This window comes from Hippopotamus amphibius, chromosome 1, assembly GCF_030028045.1.
Source record: "Hippopotamus amphibius kiboko isolate mHipAmp2 chromosome 1, mHipAmp2.hap2, whole genome shotgun sequence".
In the NCBI taxonomy this organism is placed as follows: Eukaryota; Metazoa; Chordata; class Mammalia; order Artiodactyla; family Hippopotamidae; genus Hippopotamus; species Hippopotamus amphibius.
In genome coordinates, this window is record NC_080186.1 from 232,900,601 (window position 1) to 232,924,857 (window position 24,257).

Consider the following 24,257-nt stretch of genomic DNA (forward strand, 5'->3'; position numbering starts at 1 on the left):
TGGTATTTCCCGGTCAGCACTGGGTCTAGAACTAACAAGTCTGGGCAAAGATAAGTCATTTGGACCATGGATAATTAGGCCTTTATCATTCTTATTTTCTAAAGCAGGGGTCAGCAAATGAGAGTCTGCAACTCAAATACTGCCCGCCTCCTCTTCTTGTATGGCACAGGCTAAGTGCAGGTTTTAGATTGTTAAACGATGGGGGCGGGGGGGGGGGGGGGGGGAGGGAATAAAAAAGAAGAAGAATATTTTGTAGCATGAAAATTATATGAGATTTGAATTTCAGGGTCCACAAATAAGGTTTTATTAGAAAGCAGTCAGGTCCATGGGTTTACATTTTGTCTGTAGAAGCTTTCCTGCTACAGCAGTGTTGAACAGTTTGACAGAGACCCATCTCCTCTAAGCCTAAAATATTTACTATCTGGCCCATTGCAGAAAACGTTTGCTGACTTCTCTTTTACATCATCCCTTTGACATACTCATTGATATATCAGTGCTACAAAGGATATTCTTTGCTTTTTCCCTTTTTTCTACTATAAAACGTGAGATAGACGTCCCTTACAACACTAGTTACTAATTTCCAAGGAGTGAAAAAAATGGAGTATACACAAGACGTGGTATTTAAAAACAAAACTTGGAACTATAGACTCTCTTTCTGAAATGGAAAAGACCTAAAGATCATCTTTCAATAGTTCCCAACATAGGCCTCCTTATTCCTAAGGGAACGTGAGGGATGTAAATAGGTTTCATGAGTTTATTTTCAAAATTTTAAAAAAATCTCTGCACATACTCACTAAAACATCTAGCTTTTTGTTAGGATTATAATTTTTAAATTTTATAATTTTTCTTCTAATAGAATTAGAATAAAAAGGGATGCTTAATATAGTAAAAAAAAAAAAATGGACATCCTTGTCCTGGCTGAGTACTTGTTTGTCAGGGGTCACACAGCAAATTAGTGACAGACTGAGGTAAATCTGCTCTTAGCTCTGGGATTATAACCCTTATTATATCTGGATCCATGAAGAAGGAACAGTTTTATGACACATTTGGGAACGAGGAGGGATATAGCTGAATATAACAAGCAGATGTTCCCCCCTGCGCTTATAACTGGCGACTAATCTCAGCCAGTCCCACAGCCCTTCCCCGCCCTCTGCAGCTGTAGACCCTGTCAGCAAGGCTGCAAGCAGCCAAGGTGTCACCCCAGCCACTGGATGCAAATAACTGTCCTCCACAAGCTATAACTGAGAAAACAGTTTACTTTGTGACTGGAGTCATGTGTAAAGCAGGGGCCCCTGCCTCCTCCCCTTACACCCGCTGACAGCACACAAGTGCCCATACTTACAACGTTCTCCTAACTGTGTACAAGGTAAAATTAGCTTCTTCCTCTGGACTCCAGGTGCAAGTAAAATTTTTCATATAGTAGAGAATGCAAGAAATGTTCTCGGGCTTAGCTGGCAGAACTAAAAAAGAAACACACACACACACAATAACTTCAGTACATGATAAATATTTCCAGCATTGAACAGTCTGATGAAAACAGACTGATCAAAAGCTGGATTTCTTGGTTAGTTACTGGGTATAATAGGTTCTCCTAATCAGGGCCATGGAGAGAATCTAAGTCCATCTCTTCAGTTATTCCCTTTGAAGAGCTAGATTTCGACTTCTTAAAAAACATTTCTTATATTTTTACTCAAAAGCAACATTTGAGAAGCAAAAATTATATTAAAACACCAGGCAAATATAAAGTGTTAGTGAAATACTAAGTAAAGCATCAAATGATACAACTACTCTAGATAACTGGGCAATGGATGATGTGAGGGGAAGAGGAAAATGCAGAGTGCTGAACTATGCCACACTTCTACCTTATATATCAATAATTTTCCCCAGAAGACTGTATAATAGAGGAAATTTCTGAAATATCTTCAGCTGTATTTTCATATCTTCTAAGTCTTGGCCCCGTATAGCTCCCCACCCAGTAACATCCATACCTTCACAGGGAGAGCAGATACTGCCATCTAGAACCAGGATCTAGACCCTCAAGGTATCCAGAGACGGAATTCAGGAGTGCATGAATTTAAATGGGAAAATTTATTTTTCACTAATCTATTGTTGAAATTTATAATTTTCTCCCATTATGAATATGATCAACAACCTATAGTAATATCATCACTAAAAGCCACAGTTATTTTCATATGATATTTCAGTTGTTGCAATACATTGAAATATCAAACACTATTATCAGTATTACTAAGTTAAGGTAATTATTAGGTCTTATTTAATGTGTTACTAAAGAAGCATATATTTACTACCTCACAAATTTGTTTCTTTAACATTTTGATGATGTCATTTCAGTATATTTGGGTTCCTTTGTAATCTTGTGTATCTTATCTATGAATTTACAAATATTATTTGGAGAAGCAGTCCATAGGCTTCACCAGATGGCCAAGGGCTCATCATACACATGCATGTGCCCTCATATACACAATTAAGAACTAAGGGCAATTTTAAACTAAGCGCAACGCTCAGCTCTGAAGCTCAAACTAACTTCTTTCTGAGCCTTTGGTAAGACCATAGTCTTAAGAAGCAGGCATTTTTTTTTAAGCTCTTTATTGGAATATAATTGCTTTACACTGTTGTACCAGCTTTTGAGGTACACCAAAGTGAATCAGCTGTATTTATACATATATCTCCATATCCCCTCCCTCCCACGACTTCCTCCCACCCTCCCCGTCCTGGCCCTCTAAGGCATCACCCATCATCGAGTAGATCTTCCTTTGTTATACAGCAACTTCCCACTAGCTATCTATTTTACAATTGGTAGTGTAAGTATGTCTATGCTACTCTCTCACTTTGTCCCAGCTTCCCCTTCGCCCCCCTGCCCAATCCCATGTCCTCCAGTCCATTCTCAAGAAGCAGGCGTTTTTGATAGCGAAAGGCAATTTCTTAAGTTACCCTTAATATCAAAGCAAAGCTCTAGTGCTTTTAGGAAGGAAGTACCTACCAGACAAGTAAGATAAAGCCTATCACTTCTAGCAAGTAAAATATTGGAGCAGGGGAGTGAAAGTAAGATAGTGCAAAGAGCTCAGATGTTGGAGCAGTACAAACACGCAGATGGGTCTGAAGAACCAAGGTCACTCAGGCTGGTGGCCTATTTTACCAGGCACAGCCTAGGGGATGTTACAAGTCTAGACAGAGCCTCATGTTCCACTCAGCACCAACCCCAGTATGACATGGAAGTCCTAACACTGCACTGGCGGAGGATGGGCTGGGGAAACTCTTCGGATAAGCTCTACACAGGTGAGTGTAGCGTGCAGGGAGCCAGAAGTCCCCAGTGTCTCAGGGTGAGGGATCGTGGGTGGGTGTAGAGGTGTGGGGCTAGTCCAGGCCTGGGATTTGGATGAAGAGACTTCTGTGCACAGGAGGACGTCAAGACCATAGGCAAACAACTGGGGCATGAACTTCAGGAGCAGGTGCCAGTATGATGCCCAAAAGCCCAGGCTAAGCTGGCTGCCCGGCAGCAGATAGCAGAGAAGGGATAAGACCACAGCAGACAGTCCAGAGAAGGACAGAGGGAAACACAAGGACTTGCTCACGTGGATTTAGGAGCCCTTGCCCAAGACTCTGAAGTTACAAAGCCCTGCTCATATGTCTAGATACCATCCTAAGGAGGAGTGGGGCAGGGAGGAGGGGGGGGAGTCTGAAACTCTGGAACAGTGCACATTTACCCCAGGGAGACTGAATTAGCTGAAAGACACTTAACAATGTCTTTGAGACAGTGGTAACAGATGTAGGTAATCCCCATCCTGTCCCCATCCTCAGCCCTGCCTGACTTCCCAGGGCAGTGGGGACTTTTGAAATTGATTAGCTTAATCACAGAAAATAAGGATGTTATACATTTCTCTGCACATCTGACTAATACTGTATATATTTCAACTCTTCCAGAGGTAACACCTTCTAACAGGAAGGCAGTAGTAAAGGGATCCAGAATGAGTGGCATTCACTGTTTCGTTTAGATTTGGGATTCTTGGATTTGTATATTCATTCATATATTTGGTCTGTGGAAAGAGAATCGTCCCCTGGGAATGACAAATGAGAGTCAGGGAGAGCAAGGGGCCCTCATGTTGTGCCAACATTCCTAGCTTTTTCCTGAGAAACCTTTCCTCTGAGTTCTGCACATGAACCCAATCCTGACAACACCCACCAGTCAGCAGTTAAGTCAAAGACTTTCTATCTATGCTACTCGCATGCTGAAAACCATGACAAAGCTGGCGAACAAGTCCAAATGCTTAAAAGGACCACAGTTAACTGGACCTGAACCAAATAATACTGCGTATTACACAGAGATTAGAAGGTAAACTGTAACACATTGCTCAAAGAGCCCACAGGGCTGGCAGCCCTCCCTGAGGACTCCTTGGGTCAGCAAGCAGAATAGTAACAGATTCTACACTTTACAATGGCCAGTGGGGACATGCAAAATCCTACAAGAGAGTCAGCCAAGGGTCAGGCAACAATGTCCCCAGGGGAATGACTTTCATGCCGACCAACTCACTCCCTGGCTCAGAGATTTTGGCTCTGTGTGTGTGGGGCGGGGGGGGGGGGGGGGGGGGGCGGCGGGGGGGGGGATCTGTCTTGAGTCCTTTGGCCAAGTTCCTTACAAACAGTCCTTCAATGTTAGCTGGTCCTCCACCTCCGTTTCATTCGTGCCTGTCACGTGAACTCTTAGCAGGATTTCAAAGTTGATAATTTGCTGGAAAACAAGGAAATAAGACACCTTTCCCTGTCTCCCCAGAATAGTCTTCAGTTTTGTCCTATTCTCATTATGGCCCCCTATAGTCATATTTTATTTTATTTCCTTCTTGATTCTCAATCTACCTTTCATTGGCTGAATCCAAAGCACAAATAGATCCAAATGGATCTAAATATACCCCCATCAAACCTCAGTGAACCCTGATCTTTACTATTCTTCCTTGAATATCTCTCCTTAGCTCTTTCAGAAGCTTTGATTAACATCTATAAAAGCTATAAGCCAGAAGAGATTCAAGCATATGGTTTCCAGAACCATCAGTGTCACCAGATATCAGAAGAAGAGAAAGTAGTTCTAAAAATGAGTTTCCACTTCACCTGAGCTTTTTTTTATGGAGCTCCATTTGTTTTGCCCTTACTGATTGGTACATGGCAAGAGAGAGAAATATTCTCACAGAGGCCACTTGATATTGGTGTAGGGAAGGAAAAAATTCTTTTCCCTTTTACCCTCCTAGGTTCTCCAGCCCTGTAAAATTAGACTGACAAAAGACAGATTAATAAGAGAAAAACAGTATGTTAACGCATGCAGTGAAATCACACGAGAGAAAACTCAGTGAACAGTAACTTAGAGGGTGGTTAGAATTTGGGCTGATATAGCATCTTAACAAAAAAACCAACAAATTCGTAGAGAAGTGACAATACAAAAGAAAATAAATATAGGTTTTCAAGGATGGCAAATTGTGAAAAGGTAAATATAGGTGAGAAGTTAATGGAGCAAGGTTTATGTGTGTGGGGCCATCCAGGCGCTGACTTTCTGTCTTCTTCATGGCCACAAAACTCCTTCAGGAAAGGAGATTTATGGCAGTCCTCATTTTTCAGAAGCTTCTTCTTTTAAACAGAGAAAGGAAGCTCCACAAAGTCTTCATTTCTGCATCTGTTGATTCTCATTTGCTTCCGAGTCAAAATAAATCCTATGCCAAGTGCTATGTTTTGGGGCCACATACTCTGATTCCCTACACTGATATTACAGAAGAGATTTATGATAAAGAAAATGAAAACCCAGCAATATTTCCAGTGCTCATCAGTATTTCCCCTTCCTAGGCAGACAGGAAGATTTTATTTCCTTGCCCCCTTGATAGTGGGCATGGCCACGTGACTTGCTTTGGCCACTGACATGAGAAGAGCACTTAACTTCTGGGGCATAATTATTTTCTCTCTCCTCCCTCTGCCTTACACAACCTGAAAATCCATGTTGAGATGGTGGGTCTTAAAATGGTAGAGCCTCCATCAGCCTGGCCCCTGCTTGCCTGTGATGGACATGTAGAGTTTGTTGTCTTAAGCACTAAGATTTTAGGCTTGTTTATTTTCACAGCATAAACAACATTCCCTGACAAATGTAAAAAAATAGATAGCCTGATCTGAAAATCCAGAGTTTTAGGACTTGGGGGAGGAATTCACTTAACAGTAGTTTCCCCTCTTCTTCCCTTTGTGTGTCCTCATGACATTCTAACTCTGCCTACGTATCTCAGGTCATTTTAGATTTCTTTTATCACAAATGAGGGTGTCAAGAGGAACTGGAATAAGAAAGGAACCAGATCAACAAACAGTATTAGGTTTCACTTTTGCTTTCTTGCTTTACTTAACGGTTACCATTTCCAGCCTCAATTATCTGGGGTGATCCCACACATCTGAACTGCCTTGACTTATGTAATAGAACTGCCATGACTGGCTGAGCTTATACGTCTGCTGTCCTGCCTGTCTACTTGTTGGCAACCACTGTGCCTGTTTTAAGTCTTATTGGACTTACTACCTCTAATTAGAATATCAACTCTTCATTGGAAGACTGTCACAAACATGTATATGATTGTAATAGAGCAATGAACAGCATTTCACCTCTGCTGTATTTTTCACAAAACCCCAGGAGTATTGGCAGTACCCCTCAAGACTGCAGAGGTGATGAGAAATAAGGGAAAACTAACAAACTGTCATGATCAGAAGAGACTAAGGAGACGTGACAAGTCAATGCAATATACTACCCTGAATTAGATCCCCACACAAAAGGAGAACACTCAGGAAAACCCAGCCAAAGCCAAATAAAGTCTGGAATTTACTTGAGAGCTATGTGCTAATAGTTTCTTAGTTTTGGTGAATATACTATGGTATTATAAAATAGTAACAGTGAGGGAAACTGGACAAGGGGTATATAAGAATTCTCTATACTATCTTCACAACTTTTGTGTAAATTTGAAATTAAAGTAGAATGTTTATTTTTTAAACATGGACAACTGAAGACTAGATTTGCCCCTCACACACATTCATCCTTCTTCCACAACTTATGAAAAAACATATAACCATATTTCTACATTTCTAGAAATAACTATTTCCTGTATTTTTAGAAATAAGGAGAACTACTCAACACTTTCCTCTAAGAAAGACCAGGACAATATTCTTGCTTGTCAGAGGGTTTCCCACATGCAAAAGGAATATTTTTCAAAATTAAAAAGATGTTCTCAATCTCCCTTCATCCCTCTATGCTCATATCACTTTGGTGCTATTTCAAAGGTAGTGTTTGTTCAGAAAAAATGTCTTGAAATAAAAGAAGGGCAAGGCTGAGACCAAGGCAAGAATAGTCTAGATGGGAAGAGGTGTGGAAACTGGAGCCAGTCATGTAGGAAATTGTATAAGTAAGATATAGTAAGAGAAGACATGCAAGATGGAAAAAGACAAGTCAAGGGGAAAGGTGCCATGAGGCTCATAAGTGGAACCTTAAACTGGATAACTGGGAGCAACTGTTGAGTTCTGAGGTGGCCAAAAGAGGCTGAATGAGACAGGGAGACACAGGCCTACCTGCCTGTGTTGTCTGCAAAGCTCTGGAGTGCCACAGATGTACCCCAGGGAGCTTCAAGGCAGGCCAGGCCAGGACAGAGGATTGGAAGACATTCGCATTAGCTCTGGATCACAACTGCCTTCTGGGTGACCCCCGATGATGACACATTACGGACCGAATTGTGTCCCTTCCCTCAGAACTCGTATGTTGAAGCCCTACGCTCTCTCCGCCAGTAACTCAGACGGTGACTGCATTTGGAAACAGGGCATTTAAGGAGGTATTAATTAAAATGAGGCCAGTAGAGTGAGCCCTAATTCAATCTGACTGGTGTCTTTATAAGAGATTAAGATACTCAGAGGGATGACCATGTGAAGAGGCAGCAAGAGGATGGTCATCCACAAGCCAAGGAGAAAGGTATCAGAGAACCTCAACTCTGCAGGCACCTTGGCCTTGGACTTCCAGTCCCCAGAACTGTGAAAAGAATAAACTTCTGTTGTTTAGGCCACCCAGTCTGTGGTATTTTGTTATGGCAGCCTGAGCAGACTAGTTCCTATACTACATGCCTTCTCTACCTCCCCAGTGTCCGATCCCCACTTCTTTTAATCAGGTCTTAATTTTTTTTTTAACATAATATGTGATCAAAGCAATACATCTTAGATCTGCAAGGTGTTGTATGAGTATTAGGCTCATGGCTCTGAGTTGGACCATTGTAGGAATACGGTGTTTCATTTCCCTTCATATCCTTGGAATTTATGGCAAGTAGTGTGAAAATGGTATGTATCTTTTTTCTATGTGTGTGTCTTATATGAAACCAAATGCACTTAACACAGAAATTATCAGGAAAGCACTTACCATTACTCTTAAACACTGAATCTCAATCTTTTGGAGGGTTGTACCTCCCTCTGAAAATATGATAGACCATCTTGCCAAATTTGCACATGTATGAATATGTATCAACACGCACACACACCCCCACACAAATTCGGGGAGTTCACAAACTCCCCATTGTCCATCCAGGTGTCCCTCTGCTCTCAAGTTAACAACTCTTATCCAAAGAAGGCAAAAAAATCACGTAATCCGTAAGAAGGCGCAGGCTGACCTACCTGCCAGGCCGCATTTGCAGAGCAGAGGGAGCACGCACAGCGCCCAGGCCCACATTGTCCTCACGTTAGTGCAGGAAGGCTGGGAAGAAAAGCGAAAATAGCATCCATCAAGAGTCAGCTTGCTTCCTATCTCTTTTCAACAACTCTATTTCCAGTGACAAGCAGATTCTGGGAATTTTGAGGAAAGGTATTTAGTTTTATATTTTTTATATTACATTTTATTTTGTTTTATTTAGTTAGTTAGTTAGTTAGTTAGTTATCATCAGATAGATCCCTTCATAATTACTCCATTAACCCCCGTCAACATTTTATTCCATCCACAAGTCACTCTACTGTGTAACACAAAAAGCATACCAGCCGCCAAGAATATACTCCAGAAAAAAGAGTAATGTCCTCTAGCCTCTGCCTCAGTTCCTGAGCACTCCAGCCAAAAGGGACATCTCATAATCTCCCAGAAGCACCACGTGATTTCACATCTCCACACTTTGCCCAGGTGGTTCCTTCTGCCTAGAATATCCTTTCTTCCTTATTCCTGACAAATTAATCCATCCTTCCAGACTCAGCTCAAGGCTAACCTTCTCTAAACGCCTTCCCTGAACTCCCAGATGGACTCAGCCAGCCAGTCCTCGCCTGTGCCCCACCCACCCTCCATGCCATCTGTTACTGTGGCACACGTCACACAGAATGGCATGTAGGAGTTCATCTGTTGGCTTCTCTACAGATAGGGATCTTCTGAAGAGTGGCGCTTCTATAATTTCTCTTCGAAGGCTTAGGGTTGAAGGCAGTGCCTTGTATATGGTAGATACTCACTATTGTGTGTGGAATAATTAGAATAAAAGACTGCTGGATCCTCATCTCATCCCAGATGAGATGGTGAGTTAGTCTAAGGATAAAGCAAATGTGAAAGCAATACCTCGCTTTCAGGAAGAAATAAATGATGCTACATTTTCAGCTGACAGATCATTACGGTGGGGGGGGGGGGGGAGGAAAGTTCTCCACAAAATAAAGCATTTTAGAAAAATTTGCATGCAGCATTTCTGGACAAAACCACAGGGATAATATTTTCTCACACACAAACCAGCTGAAATACCTAACTAATTGAAAATGCCGGACTTCCTGGTGGCATAGTGGTTAAGAATTCGCCTGCCAATGCATCAAGCACTGGTCTGGGAAGATCCCACATGCCAAGGAGTAACTAAGCCCGTGAGCCACAACTACTGAGCCTGAGTGCCACAACTATTGAAGCCCGTGCACTTAGAACCCATGCTCTGCAACAACAGAAGCCACCGCAATGAGAAGCCCATGCGCAGCAATGAAGAACAGCTCTCGCTCACTTCAGCTAGAGAAAGCCCTGGAGCAGCAACGAACACCCAATGCAGCCAATAAGTTAATTAATTAATTAATTTTTTTTTAAAAAGTAGAGGATTGTCCTTCCTAATAAAAAAGAAAAAAAGAAAAGAAAAAAGAAAATGCCTAATGCAAAATGAAGTAGAATGAGAACTTGGATCCATAATAATAAAAATACCATCAACATGAAACAATAAGACTGGTTACATAACAGCAATAGTTAATGCCTGTTACCCAAAAGCTATAGCTAGTCTCTCCAAAAATAACCTTTTTGATTTAAATGAGTATAAAACCTAAAGGGAAAATTTTTAAATTTTTCAATGAAGAATAAATGTGTTCTTTGAAAATTAATTATAAGAATAATAGCATTTTTTTTTTTGGCCACACAGCATGTGGGATCTTAGTTTCCCGACAGGGAATCAAACCCATGGCCCCCTGCAGTGGAAGCACAGAGTCCTAACCACTGGACCACCAGGGAATTCCCAGTAACTATTTTTTTTTTGTATTTTTTTCTTTTCCTTTTTTCTTTTCTTTTTTAAATTTCTTTATTGGAGTATAATTACACTGTTGTGCCAGTTTCTGCCGTACAACAAAGTGAATCAGCTGTATTTATACATATATTCCCACATCCCCTCCCTCCCACAACTCCTTCCCACCCTCCCTATCCCACCCCTCTAAGTCATCACCCACCATCTAGTTGATATCCCTGTGTTATGCAGCAGCTTCCCACTAGCTATCTGTTTTAGAGTTGGTAGTGTATATATATCAATGCTACTCTCTCACTTCATCCCAGCTTCCCCTTCGCCGGTCCCCCACCCCGCCCCCCACCGCCTGTGTGCTCAAGTCCGTTCTCTACGTCTGCATCTATATTCTTGCCCTGTCACTGGGTTCATCAGTACCAGTTTTTTAGATTCCATATATATGTGTTGGCATATGGTATTTGTTTTTCTCTTTCTGGCTTACTTCACTCTGTATGACAGACTCTAGGTCCATCCATCTCACTACAAATACTTTCATTCCTTTTATGGCTGGGTAATATTCCATTGTGTATATGTGCACATCTTCTTTATCCATTCATCTGTTGATGGACATTTAGGTTGCTTGTAAGTATTTTTAATGTCTAACTATTTACAATGTTGTCTTAATTTTCTCCAATTCTTAGCCAGAAGACATGACTTTACAAGTCCTAAAAGCATACTGGAAAGGGAAGGAGGCCCAACCATGTAGACTCTATAAAAGATATGATGCTGACAGTCTCAATAATTGAATAAATAAATAATTATAGGTGCTAAAGTTCAAACTGTTACTCCAATACAGGTTTTGCATTTAAAAATCTTATCAATATTAAATATTGGATATTTATATGTATATAAAATAGTTTAATTAATTGTAAATATTGCTTGCTTTCTTCACAGTGAAAATACTTACCTATTATTTGTGATTTTTTTTTTAAGCCTTAAGAAAAAGCAACAGTACTAAATTATTCCCAGAGACAAAGCTGGAAAAATTGCAGAAGAAAAAAGGGTTGAGAACCACTGATCTACTTGCAGACATGAAAGTATGGACAGTAATAGCATATATCACCTGGTAAGTGTTGTAATTACAGTAGTATAAGAGTGTCCAAGGAGAGGAAAGAGCTGACGCTGGGGAAAGCCAACAAGTGTTGCTAGGATGACAATACCCCTCACTCTAATGCCTGTTTGTCCTCCAGTGCCTTTTCCACTTCACCTTACACAGCAGAGAACTACCACACGTGATTGCTTGTTGGTAGTAAATGTGAACAAATGTGAGGTGCCTCCTGGAAACATAGAAATAAGTTCAATTGAGAGTTCAACTAGCAAAATCTGTGCACAAAGGCTATCCTAGTTAACTGTGGGAGTAAATCAAGAATGTATTGGTAAAAGAGTAGCTGAAGAACCTGAGTTCACTCCAAAATCCATCCAAGGAAACCTGGGTATAAACTCGAGAGTTGGATCTAGAAAATCAGCATTGTCATTTAGCTGCATGAATCTATTCAACTAATTGTATCCTAAACTGAAGGAGACTTTGGGAACAGAAAAGAGAGGTCACCACAGAATGTAAAACATTGATTATTAAAAACGACAAAAGTTGGCAGTGTTCATCCAGTACTATCCATGAGAGGAAATGATGAAGTTTTCTGTTGCTAGAGCGCTATACAGTTGACCTTGAAAAAATGTGGGGTTTAGGGGCGCCAGCTCTCCATACAGTCAGAAATCCACTCATATAACTTCCGTCCATATACATGGTCCCTCCCCATCCAGGGTTCTGCATCCTTGGATTCGACCAGCCACGAGTGCTGTAGTTCTGTAGTATTTACTACTGGGGAAAAGTGCACATATAAGTGGACCCACACGGTTCAGACCCATGTTGTCCAAGCATTAGGCATACTCTATAACAGGGCAACCAGCAGACCTCACCGCAGCTTTGACGAAAGCAAAATCTCCACGATGGCTCTGATTCTGCGAAGCCTTTTCTGATTACTCATTTCGCAGAAGGGGAGACCCTGAATAAGGGATGTAAGCCTTCTAGTCATTAGAAAAGACTGTCTCCCCCCCTTTGTTTAAATATATCAATCTTACGAAGTCTTACATGAGGTGAGTCAGCCTCCCCAAATCTGAGCAGTTCAAGGTGCAGCAAGACTATGGGCTATAGTAAATTCACAAAGATTATCCTGTGGTCTTAAGGAGAGCCATCAAACATTTCCTTCATCGCCTGGATCATCAGCCCTAAACTTTTAAAATGCAGCAGCTTTGAGTAACTGGTCTTCACTAAGAGGACACATCCTAGAAATATAGTTTCTCATTATTGGTGCCTCATTTGAATACAGCATTTAATAGAGCCCTGGAATTCTCAAACAGCACTATGAATATCCCATGCTGAACCAAAGGACTCTTAAAATACAAAGTGATGCCACTTAAGTAATTTGTGGTGTCTTATCTTTAAAGTAATAGCTACTGTTTGGAGTAGAATGACTTGAAATAAATCCAAGTAATTATTGCTGGCTATAGCAGTGGCTGGAGACAAGGCAAGAGGGAGAAAACAAAGGAATAGACAGTGCCTCTGCCAACTGATGTTAAATTATCCCTGCCTCCCCACATCCTGTCTCATATGACCAAAGCAGAAGCAATAGCGTGGTTGTTCTACTCTCTAGCAATCTCCCACTACACACACAAACACCACCCCAAGCCATCCTTTGACAATTCAGTTTCCACTCAAGGCTGTGTCCTGGATGCTGTCTTATCTGATTTCATTTGTACGAAAACGTATCGCTACCTGATTTTTCCCAGGGCTGACCCTGCTTTCATTCATTCATTCATACTTTTACTCAAGTCATGTAGGTTGATACTCATTCTGTGCCACCAGCTATGCAGAGTGTGGGACTGGGCTTTAAAGCGTGAGCAAAGGAGTAAATTCTGGGGAGAGCAATATACTTTCGAGTTGAATCATACAAAATTGCTCTTATCATAAGTCTAAAACAGTCAAATATTGGCAATTTCAGCCTAATAAATAACAGTACCCTTTCTTTTTGGGTGAGGAAATGATTATGTACCTTGCCCAAGATGAGACTGAGAGCTAGCAACATAGTGACTATCGTTAGCAATACTGTACCATATATTTGAAAGTTGCTACAACAGCAAATTTTTTTCTAAGATTTTTTTTATATGGACCATTTTTAAAGTCTTTATTGAATTTGTTACAATACTGCTTCTGTTTTATGTTTTGGTTTTTGCCCACGAGGCATGTGGGATCTTAGCTCCCTGACCAGGGATCGAAACTGCACCCCCTGCATTGGAAGGCAAAGTCTTAACCACTGGACCACCAGGGAAGTCCCATGACAGTAGATCTTAAAAGTTCTCATTACAAGAAAAAAATTTTGTAACTACGTATAGTGATGATTATGTGTAATTAACTAGACTTATTGTGGTTGTCATTTCACAACACATACAGGTACCGAATCATGTTGTACATCGGAAAACGAATACAATGTTATGAGTCAATTATATCTCAATTATTTTTAAAAAGAGCTGTTAGATAAATAACTACATTCAACTTCAAAGTCTATAAACCCATTTGAGGTTCAGCCTGCTTTCACACAATGAACATTCAGAGACAGCCAGCAGCAAGCTGGCAAAAACACAACCATGATGCAATAGTGAGAGTCTACACAGTGCTGATTACATTACACAAATTATATCTGTCCTTCTTAAAATCCCTGCAGAGTTGGTGTTATCATCTCCACTTTACAGATATGGAAGTTGAGACTCCGCAATATTATGTAATCCGTCCAAAAATCCTATAGCTTGTAAATGGCTTAGCTGGAGTCAAACCTATGACTGTCTTTTTCCAAAGCCTAGACTCTTTCCACCAAAATCAAGCAGCAGCTATTAGTGATTCACTCTCCCTCAGTCCTCCTGCCACAAAACACCAATACACACAAGGACGTTCCTCCGAATCTCTTAGGTCTAATTTTCTGTAGCCTAGAGTTTCCAGAAAGATAAATCCATTACGTTCATATAGTTTCCCCAGCCCCTCCCTGACTGCTCTCCTGCATGATTTCCCACTGCAGTCCCCGCATCTTAAACTATTTACTGCCAAAGATTAGATTCCCTGTAACCATCAACAACCAGTCTAAGGAGCAATTCAAGTGGTGAGTTCTGATCCATAATTTTACTGAAGAAAGCAGAAATAGACCCTTATATAATAGGAGACCTAATCTGCAAGTGTTCAGGCTATCAAACTCTGCAGCACTCACCTCCCTGTATCAGATTGCGTCCCAGAGATGTCCTGCTGGTTCAAAGGATCTGAATCAAAGGTCTCTGTCTCCTACAGCACACGTGTGAGAACAGGGAGGGTGGTTTGTAGTTTATACACATAGAGCTATGTGAATATTTCCTCTCTGGTTGTCCAGGGGCCTTTCCTTTGCTTTTAAGCCCAGCCCAAGCCAGGGTGGCACTTAACCCGCTTATGCTGGGAAGTGGAGTGCATTATTGTAACTTGAAAAAAAAAATCACTCTGTGAGACCACTCAACTTTACAGGAAAAGTGCCATCTGAAAGTGCATAAACAACTAAAAGGAATGACTAAATATAAAACTTTCTATTCAGGAAGTCCTTACAAATGTGGTAATGGGTGAAATGCTAAGAGTATGTTTAGCTTGAAAGGGGAATATATCATCATGTAATCATATTTAAACAAAGAAGAAGATGAAGGAGAGAAAATAGCGGTAGCTAACTTGGAAGGAGGTTTATAATTCCTGTGTGTGTATTAAGCATACTAAACTGAGAGGCCAGAGCCCAGCTAAACTACTAATTTAGTGGCTTATTATAATAATTAAAATTATATGGAGCTCTTACTATACATCAGGCACAGTACATAAGAACTTGAAATTAATTATCTCAATCTTCACAACAATTCTATGGTATCAGTAGTATTTTTATTCCCATTTTACAGATGAGGAAACTGAGGCCAAAACAATTAAGAAATGTACAAAGGAAGTAGTGGACCCAGGAATTGAACCAAGACAGCCTGACTCTCAGTTTCCTATAACACTAAGGGTTAAATCTGATGATTTCTGGATCTCTTTGGGCACTATAATTTTAAAACTTTTTGTAACTGACTGACAAAATCATAAATAAATCTCTCCTCTAGGGAAGAGATTACAATGCAAAAGGAAAGAAACCCAACCTAAGCTTTAAGACAAGATATGCTCTCCAGCCTCAAATGTCTTATTTTAAACCTTTTTACCATCTTCCTTAGGCAATGTTCTACTAAGTGGGAAAGTTTACCAGAAATAAGGAGGAGAAATAGAGGTGGTCTTTTACCTAGTACTATGAGATACTAAAAATCCCATTATAACATACTATCTAGGATAGCTAAATTTTTGCATAAAAATAGCACTTCTTTAATTTATTCAACCAATACTTAGTAAACCTATTATATGTAAAACACCTGACTAATTGTGTTGTGTGTGAAATAAAATTCTGGTTAACACATGGTTGATTGAATATATGCATTTATCTCTGCTTTATCAGGTAACTCCACAAAAGTTATGGTAAGGGTAGAGGAAAGTCACAGAGCCATAAAACAAAGCAAATGGGAGAAGAGACAACAAGACATGGCAGTAAGAAAGGTCAACTAATTTCTGGAATATGAGAAGTGAATCAAGTGGCAACTGAACTGAGAAAGATGAGAAAGCCGAAACCTAAAAACACCTAAAAGGGAGGCCGCCAAGAAGCAGGACCTGTGCTGTGAATCTCATAACGGTCAGGAGTTGAGACACCAGATGGGTACAATCCATCCTCATCATCCACGCTTTCATATTTGGAAATTCGCCTACTCTCTAGAAGTTACTTTGTGTCCCCAAAATCAATACCTGAGTTGTATCATGGTCATTCACAGACGTGAGCAGTAGTGAAAACCTTGAGTCACAAGAAGCACACACTCCCAGCAGAGGCTGAACAAGGCAACACTGCTCTCGTACTGTACACACGTCCTTTTCATGGTCTATTTAGTGCCACAGTTTTCACAGTTTTGCACTTTTTGATGGTGATTTTGCTGTTTAAAATGGACCTGAAGCATAGTGCTGAAGTGCTGTCTAGTGTTTCTAAGCAGAAGGCTGTGATATGCCGGACAAAACATATGTATGCTAGATAGCTTTTTCAGGCGTGAGTTACACTGCTGTTGGCTGTGACTTCAAGGCTGATGCACCAACCTTGAAGTCACAGCCAACAGTATATATTAAGTTAGGTGTCTTTAAATGGAAACACATATAAAAGAAGGTTATGTATTGAATAGCTGACAAACATGTTGTGACCAGAGGCTCACAGGAACTCAACCCTGTGTTTACCCTAGCAAGAAGTGTTTCGTATTCACTAATACAGTGTTCACAGTGACTTTATAGAACACAATTACTGTAAATAACGTGCAATAGGGAAGATAAATGTGAACTGAAGGAGGATGGCAACTTGGACCTGCAGGGCCACTGAAGCTATTGTAGCAGGAGTTTGTTGAAAAGGGCTAAAGTAGATCTGAGCATGTAACAGAGAGCACGGGACAGAGCACATATCAGATAGCACTGGCTAGAATGGGTAATTAATATACTTGAAGACAGTAATGCTGAGGTTGGAGGGGGAGAGAAGAAATCCACGCATTCCAGCCATTCAACTCAACTCCACAAACATAATTCAATGTTAGTTCCTGTGCTTGACACAAACTTGAGGAAAGCAGAAGCCCCAACCTGGAAAAGTTCACAATTTGGTGGAAAAATGGACTTGTAAACAAGGTGCTATAAAGCAAAGTAGCAAATGCTGTTAAAGGTGTGTATAAAGTGCTACAGGAAATGAGAAAGAAGGGCCATTAATTCTGCCCTAAGGGAAATGTATCCCAGAAAGTAATTAAGAGAAAGGGACATTTTAGTGGTACATTGAAAGTAAATGTACAAAATTATAAAATAACAAATATTCCTGGTAGAGATGTGTAAGAGCCTGACATTTACGGCACCTGGGATGGGGCCTAGAAGCCTCTCTGGTAGCCCTTGACTATACCTCCTTCGGTGAGTCAAATAGCGGCCCCTCAGAAGTTAAGACCACCCAGAACTCACAATGTGACCTGATTTGGAATAAGGGTCTTTGCAGATGTAATTAGGGTAACGATCTCTAGACGTGACCATCCTGGATTAGGTGAGCCCTAAAGCCAGTGACCAGCGTCTTTATAAGAGAAGGAGAGTCAAACACAGAGAGACACAAGAGGAAAGCTATGTGACTACAGAAGCAGAGATTGGGGTGATGCATCTACAAGACAAAGGACACCAAGGATTGTAAAGCCACCAGAAGCCAGGAAAGAGGCATGGAACAGATTCTTCCTCAGAGCCTGCAGAAGGAATGAACCCTGCTGAAAGCTCGATTTTGGACTTTTGGCCTTCAGACTGTGAGTGAATAAACATCTATTGCTGTTAGCCACCGAGTTTGTGGTAATGTGTTACAATAGCTCGAGGAAAGGAATACACCTTCCTATCCCAGGTTACATATGATTCATAGGCCAAGCTGACCCACCAGATTCTCCCCCCGGAAATGTGGAACTGAGTAAGCTAGACGGTGGTGGACAATGGGACTGTCAGGTCACGGGTGCTGCCAGCTATGTTTTAGACGTGTAGGAAAGAAAGGTTAAGAAAGAAAGGCAAAAAGAGAAGCAAAGGTGAGAGTCCGTGTGATGACAGACTGTTCAATAAGCAGCTGCCCAGCTGCTTGTGTGGAACACATGAGACCTGGCGTAATCCCTGCCTGAGGATGTCCATGACTTTTCCTGTTATATCACTGAAATAACCTGCTGCTGACTGAAGTTAGATTGAACTAGTTTTTGCTCCTTGCAACCAAATGAGGCCCAATTTAACAATGATGCCTGGGAGTAATTTTGTTTTTAGAAAATATACAGTGGTAGAAATAAAATGGTAATTACTAAACCGATGGATTCAAAGTGTAAACGGATCAGGAAAGAAAAGATAACAGTTGGGAAATGTTAGCAATAAAAAGCTCTCTGACTAGAAAGCAAACATGTATTCTTTAATAATACAGCATGATTGTTTCAGGCCCCAGACTAGACGTTCACATCAGGGGAAAAGATGAAAAAGGAGAGAGTATCAAATGCTCTGGAGACTTAACAAGCACAGCTCTCCTGACCCCCACTTACATGCCTCCTTGGGGTAGGTCTTGTGGTCCCTCTGCCTTAGATTGGGTCTATCTTATGTGCCAGATTAACTTGATTCCTTTGATCTCTAAACATCTATTAGCATCTACTATGTACTCAATTCTAAAACTTAGACATCAATAAATAGTATTTACAATATTGATGATATAATAAGTAACCACAGCAAAATCAAATAGTGCTTTGCACATACAGAAAAAGAAATGTAACCCCATGTCTCTCAAACTGTAATGCAGGATTGAGTATGTTTCAAGAATGAAAGTCAATGAGATTATCATTTTCTAAACTCTAACGATTCCTCAAAATTATGCCACATTTTTTTCTTCCTATTTGGACAATGACTTTCTAGTAGAAATTTTTATTTTTCCTAAAGCTTTTGTTTTCTATTCTCGTGTCGACAGGAGGAGACTATACTTTCATCTAATACTAAAATTGTTCAAATCATCATCACACATTTTGTTAAAGTACATCTATTTTCTTTTTGAAGAGTCTTCTCAGAGCCAGCTGCAATGGAGTGTATGCAGCAAGAGGAGTATACGGGAAGTGAGGAAGCAGCATGAATCTTGAAAGAAGCTAAACTCTGAAATGAAGGCTGCAAAAAAAAAAAAAAAAAAGGATACACATTTGTGGTATGCATATCAGAGTGCTGTGTATGTGTTTGTTGTCCTCTTAAAATTCAGAATGGGCTTGAATGTAGGTGTGTTTGCAGATTAGAGCCCTTTCCAACTGACTGCTCCACTTAAGTAGGAGAAATGGCCATCTGTTAAGATGATGGATCCAAGGACAGTAAAAACATTTGGAATAGTTAATGAGAGGGTTGAAATATAATAGAATCAAATAACAATTTTCCAAGGAAACTCTCACAAGTAGACTCCATTACATTATTATGCCAAACACTAATGAAGTATCATGCTCTCTGGGAAACTCTACAGGTCTTTTAAGCATTTACTTCTTTAATTAATTTTCAAAAATGTTTAAGACCCATGAATGGAGAACATTCGCATTTTCACATAACTAACCATCTCCCACAAATACCAAATGGTTTTTTTCTACATTATTATAACTAGAAGAAAAAAAAAACATGGGGAACAGATATACACAGGTAGATATCACTCATTTCTTCTTTCATTGTTTTATTATCAGCTGAGAACCAAATTGTCCCGTAAGTGGACTTTTCAAAGTATGGTCCATGGCCACATAAACATTAACTAGGAACTTGTTTAGAAGCAGATTCTCAGGCTTTGTCGGACCTGCATCTCAGTTTGAGTTCTCCCTCTGCCCAATCCTAATTCCTATCCCTCCCTTTCACAGGCATTGATAAATATGCTATGTTCAAAGGTAAAGCAACCACAGTAAATTCCCACAATACAAGAGAAAGCCTGCCATGCTTTTGTGCAGATCAGCATTTGTCAGTATATTAGGCACTCCAAAAATATCTGTTGAATGAATGGACCAGTCTCCATGTCCTGCAAATCTCACAGCAATTTTTCATATCCAAATTATGTATCTTCTATAGTCATATTTCTCAACTATTAAAAATCCACTCTCACTTTTGATAAACATAAAAATCCCCCCATTAACAGTCAGCCAGAACAGGTGTACCTATTTACAGGTGTAATACTATTTATCTGAGTCTCTACACATGACTACTATTTGAGCAAAACTTGTCAAGAGATAGTGAACAGAATCAAACTCAGAGGTGACTTAGATATTGAACTATCAAACAGGAACTTTAAAATAAAAACTGGGATTAGCTCAAGATGGAGGAGTAGGAGGACATGCACTCACCCCCTTCTTACAAAAACACCAAAATCACAACCAACAGCTGAACAACCATTGACCAAAAAAAATGCTGGAACCTTCCAAAAAAAGATATGCTACATCCAAAGACAAAGAAGAAGCCACAACAAGATGGTAGGAGGGGGTGCAATCATGATAAAATCAAATCCCATATCCATTGGGTTGGCAAACCACAAACTGGAAAGCAATTATTCCACAGAAGTTATCCCACAGGAATGAAAGTTCTGAGCCCCTCCTCAGGCTTCCCAGCTTGGGGGTCCAGCAATGGGAGGAGTCCCCAGAAAATCTGGATTTGAAGGCCAGCAGGGTTTGACTTCAGGGCTTCCACATGCCTGGGGGAAACAGAAACTCTCTTGGAGGGTGCACACAAAGTCTTGTATGCACCAAGACCCAGGGGGAGAAAGCAGTGACCTCATAAGAGACTGGGCTAGACCTACCTGCTAGTACTGGAGGGTCTCCTGCAGAGGCAGGGAGTGGTTTGGGCTCACTATGGGGACAAAGACACTGGTAGCAGCAGTTCTAGGAAGTATGCATTGGTGTGAGCTCTCCTGGAGGCCACCATCAGCCCCACCAAACAGCCTGTAGACACCAGTGCTGGGTTGCCCCATGCCAAACAACCAACAAGGTAGGAACACAGCCCCAGCCATCAGCAGACAAGCAGATTAAAGTTTTATAGAGCCTGGCCCTGCCCACCAGAGGGACAAGACCCAACTCCACCCACCACCAGTCCCTCCCATCAGGAATCTTGCATGAGCCTCTTAGACAGCATCATCCACCAGAGGGCAGACAACAGAAGCTAGAAGAACTATAATCCTGCAGTGGAACGGAAATCAAAATCACAGAAAGTCAGACGAAATGAAACAGCAGAGCAGTATGTCCCGGATGAACAAACAAAATAAAACCCCAGAGAAACAACTAAGTGAAGTGGAGATAGGCAACCCTCCAGAAAAAGAATTCACAATAATGATAGTGAAGATGATCCAGAATCTCAGAAAAAGAATGGAGGCAAGGATTGAGAAGATGCACAAAATGTTTAACAAAGACCTAGAAGAACTAAAGAAACAACAGAGATGAAAAATGCAATAACTCAAATGAAAAATACACTAGAAGGAATCAGTAGCAGAATAACTGAGGCAGAAGAATGGATAAGTGACCTGAAAGACAGAATGGTAGAAATCACTGCTGTGGAATAGAATAAAGAAAAAAGAATGAAAAGAAATGAGACCCTTTAAGAGACCACCGGGACAACATTAAATGCATCAACACTCACGTTATAGGGGTCCCAGAAGGAGAAGAGAGAGAGAATGGACCTGAGAAAAGATTTGAAGAGATAATAGCAGAAAATTTCCCTAACATGGGAAAGGAAACAGTCACCCAAGTCCAGGAAGAACAGAGAGTTCCAGGAAGGATAAACCCAAGGAGGAACATGCCAAGAGACACAGAAATCAAATTGACAAAAATTAAAGACAAAGAAAAAATATTAAAAGCAACAAGGGAAAAACAACAAATATACATGGGGACTCCCATGAGGTTACCAGCTGGTTTCTCAGCAGAAATTTTATAGGCCAGAGGGGAGTGGCATGATATATTTAAAGTGATGAAAGGGAAGAACTTACAACCAAGAATACTCTACCCAGTAAGGCTCTCATTCAGATTTGATGGAGAAATCAAAAGCTTTACAGACAAGCAACAGCTAAGAGAATTCAGCATCACCAAACCAGCCCTACAACAAATGCTAAAGAAACTTCTCTAGGAGGGAAAGAGACCAACAACATAAAACAAACTTGTGCATATATAGACTGCTTTATCAAAATCTCAAGGGAAGAGCAAACCCAAAAGCTACCATAGCTACACACACAAAAAAGAAAAAGCAACCCAAATACAACACTAAAGATGGCCATCAAACCACAAGAGAAGAGAAGAGAAGAGGAAGGGAAGAAAAAAAAGACATACAAAAACAAACCCCAAACAATTAAGAAAACAGTAATAGGCACATACATATCAGTAATTACCTTAAATGTAAATGGATTAAATGTTCCAACCAAAAGACACAGACTGGCTGAGTGGATACAAAAACAAAACCCATATATATGCTGTCTACAAGCGACCCACTTCAGATCTAGGGACACATACAGACTGAAAGTGAGGAGATGTAAAAAGGTATCCCATGCAAATGGAGATCAAAAGAAAGCTGGAGTAGCAATACTCATAGCAGACAAAATAAGCTTTAATATAAAGACTGCTATAAGAAATAAAGGAGGACACTACATAATGATTAAGGGATCAATCCAAGAAGGTGGCATGACAATTGTAAATATATATGCACCCAACATAGAAGCACCTCAAAATAGAAGGTAACCACTAACAGCCATAAAGGGAGAAGTTGAAAGTAACACAATAATAGTGAGGGACTTTAACACCCCACTTTCATCAATGGACAGATCATCCAGACAAAAAATCAATACTGAAACACAGCCTTAAGTGATACATTAGACCAGATGGACTTAATTGATATTTATACAGCATTCTATCCAAAAGCAGCAGAATGTAATTTTTTTTCAAGTGTACATAGAACATTCTCCAGGATTGATCACATGCTGGGTCACAAATTAAGAAAACTGAAATTATATCAAGCACCATTTCCAAACAAAACACTATGAGATTAGACATCAACTACAAGAAAAAAACTGTTAAAAAACCCCACAAACGTGGAAGCTAAACAATATGCTACTAAACAAACAATGGATGACTGAAGAAATCAAAGAGGAAATCAAAAAATACCTAGAGGCAAATTAAAACAAACATACAATGCTCCAAAACCTATGGGATGCAGCAAAAGCAGTTCTAAGAGGGAAGTTTATAGTAATACAATCTTACCTCAGGAAACAAGAAAAATCTCAGATAAATAACCTAACCTTACACCTAAAGCAACTAGAGAAAAAAGAACAAGCAAAACCTAAAGTTATTAGAGGGAAAGAAATCACAAAGACCAGAGAAGAAAGAAATGAAATAGAGACAAAGAAAACAATCGTAAAGATCAATGAAACTAAAAGCTGGTTCTTTGAAAAGATAAACAAAAGTGATAAACCTTTAGCCAGACTCATGGAGAAAAAACAGGAGAGGACTCAAATCAATAAAATTAGAAATGAAAAAGGTGAAGTTACAATGGACACCACAGAAATACAAAGGATTATAAGAGACAACTACAAGCAAGTGTCTGCCAATAAAATGGACAACCTGGAAGAAATGGACAAATTCTTAGAAAGGTACAATCTCCCAAGACTGAACCAGGAAGAAATAGAAAATGTGAACAGACTAATCACAAGTACTGAAATTGAAACTGACTTAAAAACTCCCAACAAACAAAAGTCCAGCACCAGATGTCTTCATAGGTGAGTTCCAACAAACATTTAGAGAAGAGCTAACACCTATTCTTCTGAAACTGTTCCCAAAAAAATTGCAAAGGAAGGAAAACTCCCAAACTCATTCTGAGGCTACCATCATCCAATACCCAAGCCAGACAAAGCTACCACAAAAAAGAAAATTACAGGCCAATATCACTGATGAACATGGATGCAAATATCCTCAACAAAATACTAGCAAGCTGCATCCAAAAACACATTAAAAGGATCATACTCCATGATCAAGTGTGATTTATCCCAGGGATGCAAAGATTTTTCAATATCTGCACATCAACCAGTGTGATACAGCACATCA

At 40.2% G+C, this 24,257-nt stretch overlaps 1 protein-coding gene across 1 annotated transcript in view; it reads right to left on the reverse strand.

Annotated features, from left to right (window-relative positions):
• The window catches only part of IL31RA (interleukin 31 receptor A), a 56,478-nt gene extending 47,729 nt beyond the window's left edge, over nt 1–8,749 (reverse strand). The window contains 2 exon segments of the mRNA XM_057720641.1: nt 1,343–1,460; nt 8,674–8,749. Coding sequence (XP_057576624.1) covers nt 1,343–1,460; nt 8,674–8,728 — 173 coding nt within the window. The 5' untranslated portion in view covers nt 8,729–8,749.
• Nucleotides 8,750–24,257: the final 15,508 nt, after the last annotated feature.